The following is a 13,019-nucleotide window of genomic DNA, read 5'->3' on the forward strand; positions in this document are numbered from 1 at the left end:
TATATCCTTAATATAATAAGCTTACAAAGTTATCTTTCTTTTTTGCACTTGTTTCACACAATGGTGTAATAGGTAAACCAAACAAGTTATTTTTGAGATTATTGCTTTTGAAGTATTTCTGGAAAATGTAAACTTCCTAGGGTCTTTCATGAACAAAATATGATTGTTATACACTATGAAAGCACTGTTATGTATTGATGTGCCTAAATCATGAACAATTTTCGATGAATGCAAATCTTTACCAGTGAAAAAAAATCACTGGTACTGATCTTCATTGATTGTCTTCATGATTGTCCATGAATGGAGGTTCTTCTACTTCTAGAATAGACCATCAGTATTTCCTTTAAATACCCACCAGTTGGGTGAGAAATTATTGCTCATGCAAGACATTGTTCAACATGTGTTCTCTTGATGATCAACTATCGAAGCTATCAATGGGCAAAGATTAATTTTCTTCTCAAGTTAGACACCAGAGCTAACATTGCGAAGCCATGACTTTCTCTATCATAGATACTATATATTGATTTGACAAATATAAGTGTTATTTTATGTTATTTTTTTTATATGGGTTGACAATGCAATTTTAGGGGAATATCTCTAGATGAATCAATCTTCTTATGGTTGTTGATGAACACCTTTTAGGTGAATCAACACTATAATAATTTGACTACACATTCAAGCATTTATTTTCTCTCCATTGTCATGTTTGTGTTTATCTTGATTCTTCTTGTCTTTTGATGATAATAGCAGCATTTCTCCATGGTTGCTCAATTTATGTTGTTTTGTTTTGCTTGTTGTTTCTGCATGCTGAATTTTTGTACCGAGCATGTTTTAGTTATTTAAATGATAGACAAAAAATTAGAATGTCATGATGGATTTTCAGCAAGAGCTTCATTTGTCAAAAACTTCATGGTTTATCAAAGGACTAGATAATAACTAGTGGCATAATAGGTACCAAGTGGAAACTGCATTAGAGTTTGATTGACTAGAGTGAGACATAATTGACATTTGTTTTTATCTTTTGGTTCTTTTTGGCAATTTATATTTGATCATAGGATGTCAAATTCTCAACAAAAAACATCTAAAGCATTTCCCTGAGTGACAGAGAGGTTCACTGTTATAGACTTATCCTATCGTTCATGCCATCGACATAGACCCTTTTGACCATATTGATAGTTTTGGGTCTACCTATGAAAAGTTTGATGTTTGCCAGAAACAGATGCTTGTTATTTTAGAAGGATAGTATGAATAACGAGTCACACAATATTTGTAGATTATTAAGATGGGATGTAAATAAAAATTGCCAATGTGTCACTAAGAAAGCATCATCTAAAAAACATAGTCTATACAAAAGTATTGCAGCATTTTCCTTTAGTAAAACTATTAAAGGATTGTTCATGTTTTTTAAAACAGTCTCGTATATGAAATGACATGAAGAAATGATAAACTTTAAGACATCATATAAATTCACCTGCTTGAAAGTGTTTCAATGAGTTCCATTTAGTCATTTATTTTTATACTATCAAAATGATAGACTTAGGTTGGCAAGTGATGGTTTTCATCCATATAGGACATAAACTAGCTCTTAGGAAGGGCATTTGGCAATAAGAACAATAATATGTTATATGAATCTAATTCAAATGATCGACAGATTCAAAGAATACATCTATTTCAAAGATTGAATCACATTCACAGAATACTATGCTCTAGTGCTGCCTCAGCCTTCGAAATAGATTCATGGAACATTGTGTTAGTATGTATGTTTCCGAATGTCTCCTTATAGTAGATGGTAATAAATATTGTTCTTTACAATGGATTGTTGTAGATCTACATAAAGTAGTCATATATGATATTGTTGTTATTACATTTGAACTAACATCTCCTAGAATGAAAGGAGTTTCAAACGAGAGCAACATACTATGGACATTGGTATACAAATGTATGATGTTTCATGTAAGTAAACCTTTCAATTGACAATGTCCCTGTGATGGCCTATAAATGATTTTTTGACTTATGTAAGTTTGTTAGGGTGAGCACAAAAGAAAATTTATATTCTATTTGTTACAAAGGAACACAAGATTGAAACACAATACAAAAGAATGCTATATAACCACTACCATTTTTATCTTACGACCAGAGATTTAGGATGAATTCATATTTAGATGGAATGCACGATTTGAGAGTTCTTGTTTGAGAACTAAATAAGGGACCACTCATTTACCATATGTGGAATGAGTTATACATGATCAAAATATTTTGATGAAATAGGTAATGGTAACATCTTTTGCTGAATTTTTTTTTAATAGGTAGATGTTTTATCTTAGTGGTGGAGCCAGAAAAAAATTCTGGAGGGGGCACTCTTCACATATTTTCAAGAATGAAGGGGTACTCACATACACAGCATAACAAATATTTAAAAATATTCATTTAAAAATAAAGTAACCTTGAGGGGCTGACTGCCCACACCAGCCCATATGTGTCTTCACCTCTGGTTTAGACAAACCAGTGCAAAGAAAGCTAAATCTATATGATTGACGTCTGATGCTTGCTTCCTTAAATACATGATAGTAATCGTGTTTTTCCCAATTGTCATGATCTTGATAGCTTTTCTAAATTGTTTTTAAAAAATATGTTTTCCTGAATTTACTTTCAAGCAACATATCATAGTTAGCGGGGAATTTCTCACCACTATAAATCTATTAACATGCATAACACAAAAGTCATATCATTTTTATGTAATTTCTTTGAGAAGATATTTGTTGCGCATTGTGAAGGAATAAGTCTTTTTTCTATCTTGATTCTCATTTAGTAGGTAACCAGGGTACTCAAAAATGTTTCCTAGACTATCATTCTTCAATTAGTGGGTTAATATTTTTGTAAGTTAGGTTATAATAATATGGGCTCTTAAAAAATGGCTGATACACTTTGAGTTTATTAGTCTTGGATTGCAAGTACAGTTCGGATGTTGCTTGGGTGTGAGAACTGTTTTTTTTTCTTTGTTGAACATTGATAGAACTATAGAGTGTGTGTGTGTGTGTGTGTTTAGATAGAGAGAAATGGAGAGGAAGAGATACTAAAATCTAAGTCACCATGGTGCGGCAGAAATGGACCCGCACCCGTGTTGATGCGATGAGGGTGCTGGTGCGATCCAGATTCACACCCAAACTGCACCTGCTCAAGGAGGTGGCACCCAAACCGCACCGGGAGAAAGGAGATATGGGGTAGACGTGGATGAGAGGCTGGATGTCGCAGGTAGCTGCGATGGAAGGGGCGAGGTCAGAGGGAAGGATGACGGTGACGGAGATGCCGCGAGAGGCAAGCTGGAGGGAGAGAGACTAAGACATCATGGGTGAACAGGGTGAGAGATGGCGGTTCTCTGAAACCCTCATGCAAAGGCAGAAGAAATGAAACCATCTGCCTCTACACAGAGCTGCCTCTGCATAAAGAGTTTCAAAGAGCGAACCCTCTGAAACCCTCTCTCTCTAAAGGGTTTTAGAGAAACCCTCTCCAGTGGGGAGAGAAAGACATAGGGAGAGACCTCCGGTCCGTCACTGGTTTGGTTTTGCGCGAATAGAGGAAGATGAAGAAAATAGAGAGAAGAAAAAGACAAAATATCAAAAAAGAAACATCGAACCCACCTGAAAACGATTTGGGTTAGAAGAGAGACCAGCCGAGAGGAGAGAGAAGAGCCGAGAGGAGAGAGAAGAGAAAGGAGGAAATGAAAAAAGAAAAAGTTTGAATCCTGTGGTTAGAATGAAAATTTTCATTCCACCCCACCCTTTTACATATATTTTTAAAATAGTCAGACATCCTTTAATAAACATTACCTATATGCCTAAATAATTTTAAGAAAATTTCAAAACACCATTCCTTTCCACGATTCTAAGAAATAAATTTCTGTAAACTTCATTCTATTTCTACATTTCCAAGGCATCAAACTGGCCTAAGGAATTAAAATTCTAGATCCAGGTGCAATGGTTATATTTTCAATCCCTAATTTGATTAAACTGGAATGGATTTCAAACGGACAAGAAATCCATAATTAAAGTTATGGATCCAGATGTAGTGATTAGATTTGCAATCTCTAGTTGAATTAAATTAGAGTGAATTTCAAATATCTGAATTTTGTTTCCAAACCTATACGAAAACTCTAGGCAAGCAAATCTGCCCATAAGGGCCTGACGGCCTCCTATCAGATATTACTTGCCCTAGTCCGATCTGGTAATATAAACTCTGTGGGATCGGATGTTACTTATTAAAGCAGATATCTAAGTTTGGATATTTGTATGAATCTCATATAATATATATTATATATAATGTTTACAATTTTTTGTCACATATATATATATATATATTATAATAATAAATTAATAATAATAATAATAAATACCATCGTCGCACCGCCGCACCGCAATTTTTTGAGATGTGCCGTACCGGCACCTGCACCCACACCAGCACCTCGCACCTTGGTGACATAGACTAAAATGTTGCAGGTTTAGGGAGTTTCAGCATACTTTAGTTTATTTTGCCACTCATATATAACAACATTACCAGCACACCATAATAAATCATTCATGAATAAACTTCAAATAAGGACTCACTTGATTCACAAGAGCTACTGATTAATCATTCCAGCAGTCATGTACATAAAATTTTTCTTCCCCTGGGTTTTGACATCATCTAAAGAGAATTAAACAAGACAACTACACCATCATCTTTATAGGAATATCATTAGAATGCCTACGTCTACAAGAAACAGAAACTTGTATCCAACCTTTTTTGCTCTTGTTATTGATAGCCTTCAAGACACAATATCTAAAGATGTAGGGAAAATAATGTTAGGAATGCGGCAAACTAATTAAGAATAATGCTTAGAGAATGATCCTTACAAGGACAAAGTATCCAAAAAAACAAATTAAATATAAAAAGGAAAGAAATGCCCATTGGCAAGGACCTTTCACTAGGGCATTCTCATAAATTAATTTTCAAAAACCAGTTGACCAATTATGCAATTTGGAGGAAAAGTATGGCACTCTTAGAGCATATATGAAAGAGAAGTTGCTAAAGTGCCTCTTTTTTTTTATCCTCTAAAGAGAACAGTCTACAGTTTGGCAAGGAAAACAATCAGTGGGCACATGAAAGGGAATAAAGCTCCTCATATGATTGAAGTGCAGTTAGTGCTTAGATAACACAACTTACATTCTTGATTGCTTACAATAATGGGTTCTAAAAATCTAATGGGTAACCTTCAATCATGCATCAATTCAATAATACCTCGTGATCAAAGAATAGAGTAGATGAGTCAATAGCTGGTTTTCTCGATGATATAATCATTGGGAAACCGAGCCCTAGGTTTCTTGGAATAAGGAGAAGAAGAACATAGTTTTAAATATTATTTAAAATCTGATAGCTTGCTTAGGGGGTTAAACGTTTCCACCTACTTTATGGAATCTCCTTTATTTCATTTTCTTTTATCAATCAATGCAGCAAGTACCTAAAAAGGGCATCAGTGAATACGGTTTTAAAACGTAAAAGGGCTGGATGACATTCTTGCATTTTCATTATTCAAAGATAGCCTCAGATCCGTGCGGAAAAAATATGAGACCAACTTGTTATTTGCTAATTTCATTAGGCCCTCTTTTGTGCTGACCCATAAAACAAACTCGCAATAGATCAAGCCCTTTAAAGTTAATATATAGTATATAATTGGAATGCATTTTTCTTCGTGCTGGTCACCTAGTCACTTAAATTGGTGGAGAAAGTCAAGTCTCTTGGCAGATATAATATTATGTTCGAAAAGCTTTTGATAGGATCAAATTTTAGTTTATCCTAATAATCTACTCCCTGAAAGTGGGTATAGTAAGCGAGCCAAGCTGCTTGGTCGTTTGCTCAGCAATTCTAAAGAACTGATCTAAACCCTTTTCCCCTTCTTTCCGATAAGCAAGTTGGGATTACGCACAATTCTTCTACATTAATTATGCCGTCGAGATACATTCGGATTTTGAACTCTTATTTTCCTATAACTTGATGCTCTGACATCCAACCACGAGCCAGGTAGACAGAGCTCGTTAAACATGTTCTGAAACCCTCTGTCTCTTATTGGTTTGAGTTTGGATCATGTATCTCGAATTTGTTTATGAGCTGGCGCTTTGCTCGTTCTCAATATAAGTGATCAAGTTTGACCTTGCCAACCTTAGATCGTACAGCTTGTTTAACAGATTTATTTGTGAATCTTAAAAAAAAAAAAAGTCGCCCATTTGACAATTCCAAATAAAAAAACCACATTGTAGGCATGAATATTAAGAGAAGAAACTTGGTTTTTAAGTGGTAAAATGTGCTAACATCTCAAACTACATTACATCTGATTATAGATCTGCTAGAAATCCCATATCTGATTCTGAAAAGATGTCTGAATTTTCAAATGTGGCTCACGTCTGAACATCATTCCGCTTCTTAATTTAATGATCTCTGCCCAACAATGAATGGTCGAGTTCTTATTAAACAAAGTTTGGAACTAGCACCCATCCATCTGCGTGATTAGAGCCTGTAACTCAAATCTTCAACCATCAGCAACAGACGATCAAGCATATTATATTGGAAAATATCTGCTTCAAGCTAGAGGACTCAATGGTCAACCAACATTATACATAACTGAGTGATCACTGTTTAACAGATGTGCTTAATTGAAGTGTGCTGATAAATGGTAGGTAATAAACCCTGAGTTTCATGACGAAGTGATTTGTGACTGCTAAAGAACGTGAATTTCTAACTTGTTGCAAGATTGCATCATAGCTTAATGCTTAACGAAGATTTCTAACAGAAGATAAACAGCATAAAAATGGGCAATCTGATGCCGGTCAACAATTTTCACAGTTTTGTGCATTGGAAGTTACTTTTCTTGGTAATCTTTCAACATGCACCTCATTGACGGCTTCGAAAGTTTCAGGTGGCTATTAACACGCTTGACTGAACTGGGTACCCATATGAAATATATAGAGAAACTATGTCCTTATCCATATATTTCAATCAGTTCTCCATGGTTGGTCCTGGATTACATTGGGCAGTTGAAGCTATGTCAAGCTTAGCCCCATAAAATTGTTCGTTTACTCCAATGGCGTGGGGAATCGCCGAGTTTTCTGAATGTTTTGGAGGTGCTTTGATCTCCTGCTGTCCGTTCCTAAGGAACTATAGTTTGTTCCTCACTAAAACACAGACAGAACCGAGATAAGCCCTCATTCAGTCCAATCGGAATCCAGCTGAGGTTGACATTGTCCTTCATTGAGGTGATCCAAGGTAAGGACGAGTAACAGAAAATCATCACCAATAATTTGCACTGTCAGCAGAAAACATCAACGACAACAAAAATGTTGGTTCATCTTGTTGAATAATTGACGTGATTGTTGATGTCAAGATGAAAGAATAGGTTGAACAACTGATGCAACTGAGTACAATATCATATTTGTAAAATTAATTTCACATGATATCAAGGAGACTCTTATACAATAAAAGTTACTACTTCACAGATGCAGTGCAACAGCACGTAACTGCCCATTGCCTTTAGGAGGAATAAGGGAACCTCCAAACCAGATTTCCCAACTAGATGAAGTGCGACACGTGTGTTACAATTGATGCAGGCCAAAGGAATCCTGCATTCCAACTTTTGCTTCTTATTTTCAAGTAAAGAGTATCGTTGCTATGCAATGCATACATTAGAGGAAATAAGCACGTCATTTGTGTACCGGAAATCATCAGTTAAATATCAATATTTGAACCGCATACTTCATTTACAGACACTAAGGGAAGCACAATCGACACTACATGTGCAGCCAATCCTAGAAGCACGAACCCCTCTCTATTGCTCCTGTATACAAATTTGAAGTCAAACTCGTCATTTCTTCTACCTAAAATCGAAGAACAAAGAATGTTCTAGGCACTTTTGCAGGAGAGAATATTCAGCTGATCCTTTTTCCAGGAAAACGTTTCCTCCCAAACAAATAAAATTTACACCAAACAGGCTGAAGATGTAGATGCCTAAACTGCAAGAAGAAAAAGCTTCTGTTCACCGTAACATATCCTTCTGATACTGGAAAAGGTACTAAATTGAGGTTAGGAGGCACCAAGTCAGACAATTCTCACTTGCCAACATTCAAGCTATCTGCACAGAGATGTAAGATTATAAAATGTGAATTTAGAAACATCACTAAAATCAGGAGAAGGCAGATCTTGAAACCAACAACTACAAATATTTACCATTCTTTTCCAGAATGTGACAATGTTCCAGCTATGTATCCCATCTCAACGATATACCCTGAAGCTCATCATTGCAGGTATTGGGTACCTATTGTCGTAATTCTTTCATCAATACAAACAAACAGTATGTAAGGCCAAATAAACATGTAGAAACTTAAAGACATTTTGGTGTACCTGATCCATTTGGAATAACTCAGAGTTCATACTACTTTTCCGTGTATCTCCACAGTTCTTCAAGCACTGCATTACATCAGTTCCTGATTCTATTGATTCCAGGGGATACCCATTGATAGGATAAGTGGAATTAATGTTATGTATAAAACCAAGAGCATCAGAAATGCTGCCATCTGAATGAAAGATCTGCAAATGGTAAAAAAGAATGAGTCATTTGAATTTATGAGTCACAAGATATTTCTTTTCTAGTGCCTTACATCCTTTAAGAGAGTTCCTTCAACATCAATGTGAGGAATTACAGTAGCAAGCTTCATAGAGAGAAACTGAAAAACAGAAACATTATTGTTAATCTGATGAAAAACGATAGATACGCATAGTTCAACTTGGGGCTAGACAAAAGCGCAGTGGTCCATGCGTTAAAAAAGGAGGAAACAAAGAACACACCTCAACTTGCCGTTGCAGTGATTGCACATAGTTAATTATCTCATCAAGCATCACAGCTTTGCCAGTGACCTACATTATTCAACAAGATAGGTGTCGATATGTAAATCCCGGCAGACTAGTGGAACAACAATAGAATCTATGAACGCATAGTCAGTAAACAGAAGCATCTAAAACAAATCCGTCCGATACCTTGTTGCAACCTGGGACAAGATCTTGAAGGAATCTCATTCTCTCGCTTATCTTCTCCCTTCTTACCTACGTTAAAAGAACAATCAGTCAGTTATACGATGGTTCGTTGATGCCCACAGATAATCTCAAGATTCTTACTCTTTCTGCAAGGCTGTGGCTGTTGGTTGCTTGCCCACGTCTCGCTCTTATATGAATATAGTCCTCCATCGGAGCATCAACATTTTGACTCTGATCCTGAGATTGCCTGGCATTGGACTTGCTAAGATCATCACGGATGTCCCGTTCTTTCTGCATTTTCATGGACTCATTTGAAAATTTTGAACCATGCTTTGGTTGGTCTGACTCAATTCTCTAAAATGAGTAACAAAAGAAATCAAAAATCACTCCAAAGAACAAACTGCACAAGAAACAAAGAATATAGCCATAGTATAGAAACAGAAATAACAGATGGGTTACTCGACAAATCATTAGCCAAATAGACAGAGAAGTGTACAGTTGTCACCTGCGCCTTGTTGAAATTTGAGTTGGACTCGAGAACGAGACAATCAGGCACCCTCATCCTCTTTTTCCCATCTGAGAGTGACTTCGGGTCGCTATTCGCGACATTCTGTTCTTCCTTCTGGTCAGCAGGATCATAGTCCAGGCCTTCACATTCTCCGTCAGAAGCCTGAACTCTGCTCCTTGGGTTTTCCGGAGATGGGTTGACGCTGCAACATTGATTGGGAGTCCCTAGATGATAATCTGCAGGAGGTACTGTAGACACCGTGGTACTACTCTCCACAAGACAGAAATTGTTTATGTTAGCAGGATATGTGCCACTCAGAAGGCAAGAAATGGAAGGGGTACGTCCAACCAAAGGTGAACTAGGATGATGATGAACCACATTTACGCAGGGCAGGTGTTCAAGGGCAACAGCATTCAGTGGATTAAATGTGCTGTGATGACGAGCAGTCACCTTTTCGGTAAAACCAGCATTTTCATCCACCGGCACCAAAGAATCCCAAGTCGAAAATGATTGCAGCATTTCAAGAGAAGAGCAAGACACAGATGCATTTGAGGGCGTCGCCATCTCCATATTTGTTTCAGGAAGTAAGCCTAAAAATCTACTTCGTGTTGGTGAACACGGAGGGATCCCATTGCTCTGCTCAAAGAGAAGCTCAACATTGCCGATAGAACCCATGGTGTAGAAATCCAACGCCACCCAACAGAATATATGGTGCAAACTGCAGGCACACGAGAATTCCTCCAACTATGAGCCTGAAAAAGGTGATGTGGACAAACCACAGTCCTTCCTCAATCAACCAAGAATGAGCACACCAGAACTGGTACCAAACAAGAAAAGGTACGAGGACAAGGGTATGAATTTAAAGCAAAGGAGGTGGTTTGACTGGGAAAAGAAGCTCACGGCAATTTCTTGCAAGGCTCAACAACGAACAACCAACCAACGCAGCTTTATGTTTTTCAGAATACCAAGATGTGTCAAAGGTAAAGTATCCTTGTTAGACAGCATCTAGTACAGAGAAAGTAAGTGAATTCCATGCAACAACCGTATGATTTTACTTTAGATAGAGATGGTTAAACTTTGACGGTCACCATCCAATGACACGCATTAAAATAGAAAAAGAGAAAGGGGAAAAAAGCACGGGTTAACCGCATAAAGGGACAAGCAAAAAAGAGTGCGACAATAACAAACAGCTCATTAGATCAAGTTAAAAAGCAAGGCAGATTCCATCTTTCGTCCACAAGTGTCCTCCGTCACTTTCAACAAAACCAATAATTGAAATAAGAAGAGAATCACAAAGCCACTTAAAACGTATGGAAAAAGCCAGACATACTCAATTTCTGTCAAGGACAACGACCGAAAGGAGAAGATCAGAAAACAAGCACATACTCAATTTCTGATTCAAGCTAGATGGGGATCTTGATTCAAACAAGGACGTGGTATTTTCTCCAAATTTTGTTGCCAGAAAGGGATTGAAAGAAAGGACTCCAGTCACTCCTACAAACAAAACAGAAACAACGCGGAAAACCCAGAAACGAAAAGAGCAAAGGAAAAACCATACATGCCGAAGCCCGAAATTCGACTATGACCGAAGAAAAAGAATTGTGCTTGGATTGGGGAGGATGCAAAAGGATAACAAGATCTCGAACTCTGGGTAAAGTTTGCAGAGATGAGGTGGGTTGTAAGCTCAACCTGCCAAAGGATGGAGACTCTTTGGGGTGACATAACTGCGGCTTTATGCCCTCCAATATATAAGCTTCTCCACAACCTAAATTTGGTCAGCTTTATTCTCTGCAAGTACGCATGCATTGTTGATCCTTTGGCAAGGCAAAAAAAGAGAAAACTCAGGAGGGGGAAACAAGGGAGGAAAAAAAGTCGAAGCACAAAAAAAGGGCAAATAAAATAATACAAGTGGAAAGTGGAAACATTTCTGTTTTGAACAAATTTAATTAACTATTCATGGTGTTTGTTGATCTGTATGGTTGGCTGTTTCCCATTTGCATGCAACTATGCAACCCATTGTTTTCCAAGTCCCTGTTTGAGTTCCAGTTGATCTTTTTTAATGTCTAGTGAAACCAACATCAATTGACTGGAGGCAGAAAGGGCTCTTTAAATTAGGACGGCTGCAACTCGGTTTGGCTAGAGTGGGTCCTATAGGGTCTTATATGCAGAGTCGGTTTACGCTTTAGGTTTTGCCTTGCTGAGGCTAACAAGTCCTCTGGAGAAGTAAAGAGGAGAGCTTTGCTACTTTCAGTTGTATGGATCTCCTTTTCTTTCCTCCTCATCCCCTTCTGAAGGTACAAGTGGGTTGATCATGTGTCAGATTTTCTCAGGCTCTCTTCTTTATCAGGTCTAAAAAATGGGACTCAAGTCCCATCCAATTTAAAGTGGGTCTGGACCCGCAGCAAGCATGGGCTTGCTTCTTAGGTAGCTTGATCAGAAGCAGGGCAGCCATATTTCTGTCAAAAAACTACAAAACCATATGCACCAATATAAGAAACCATGGGTTTGGATTTCATTTTGTCAATCACTTGTGAGTGAGAGGTTTGTCTGATCGTATGCATTTGGTAGGTAAGATGCTAAGGGTCATTGTTTACAATATAAAGTTCTGACTAGCTATCAACTCACTAGGTGTTAGTAAATTAATTGTGGGCCATTAAATATGTAAGGTATTAGAAAAATATCTAACTCTTTTTTTTCCTCTTGCAGGATCCTTACCATTTCTTTTTTTCTTTACAAATTGATATGAAGGACGCTCAAGAGTTAGTTTTACAAAAAAACCAACAGAGTATTTGGTGTACTCGAACTCAGAGGTAACTCTCTTATTTGAAAAATATTTATAGTTACTGTGAATAAACTGGCATATATATTGGTGAAAATTTATATTTTTTCATTCAAGTCTAAAAGTGGGCATCGGACCTTGTACCAAATAGATAGTCAGGTACTCGGCCAGTGATGGGCGAGGCCTCGGTGGGCTATACAACCTGTGCGCCAGCCCAGTACAAAAAAACTAGAGGCCCCGGGTATTGGTGAGGCTCAACTCATCCTTCAAATCTCAGTTCGGTCATTTTTATTTTCTTCTCTCTCTCCATACATCATCTCAATATATCGTCTTGCTTGGCGAGACACCTTTGGCTGTCTGCATGTTTCAACCATCGTTTGTACCAACATGTACAAATTTCCTTTTGGTTAGAAAGTTTTTTCGTAAGTCCGATTGTATCGAGACTCGGGCCGGGCCAACCCAGCCCTATTCAATTCTTACGTTCACTTGAACACCTTAATCAAAAGGAAAATATGGATGGAGATATCTCCACTTATTTAAAAGACACGGAGGATCTGAACTCCCGCTGGAGAGATTCCTTAAAATTTCTTTTAAAAAAAGCTAGAAATACAGTGAATGAAAGAATAAAAGAATGAGAAAACAACGGACCAACACCCTCCCCAAAAAGGTCAAAACCAT

At 37.4% G+C, this 13,019-nt stretch overlaps 1 protein-coding gene across 4 annotated transcripts; it reads right to left on the reverse strand.

Annotated features, from left to right (window-relative positions):
* Positions 1-7,752: 7,752 nt before the first annotated feature.
* LOC116252353 (transcription factor bHLH49-like) lies at positions 7,753-11,289 on the reverse strand. Of its 4 annotated transcripts, none has more exons than XM_031626550.2 (9): positions 11,121-11,287; positions 9,560-10,314; positions 9,196-9,408; positions 9,058-9,123; positions 8,869-8,937; positions 8,682-8,747; positions 8,425-8,610; positions 8,251-8,338; positions 7,753-8,155 (listed from the first exon to the last, which is right to left on the reverse strand). In XM_031626550.2, exons 2-8 carry the CDS (start codon positions 10,235-10,237, stop codon positions 8,282-8,284), a joined length of 1,335 nt encoding a protein of 444 aa, XP_031482410.1. In that variant the 5' UTR covers positions 10,238-10,314; positions 11,121-11,287; the 3' UTR covers positions 7,753-8,155; positions 8,251-8,281. The 4 variants fall into 4 exon arrangements, with proteins under 4 accessions (XP_031482410.1, XP_031482412.1, XP_031482411.1 ...); XM_031626552.2 differs by lacking the exon at positions 11,121-11,287 and having other exon boundaries at positions 9,560-9,827; positions 10,013-10,095; XM_031626551.2 differs by having other exon boundaries at positions 8,251-8,352; positions 9,560-11,289.
* Between the last annotated feature and the right edge of the window lie 1,730 nt (positions 11,290-13,019).

This window comes from Nymphaea colorata, chromosome 4, assembly GCF_008831285.2.
Source record: "Nymphaea colorata isolate Beijing-Zhang1983 chromosome 4, ASM883128v2, whole genome shotgun sequence".
NCBI lineage: Eukaryota > Viridiplantae > Streptophyta > Magnoliopsida > Nymphaeales > Nymphaeaceae > Nymphaea > Nymphaea colorata.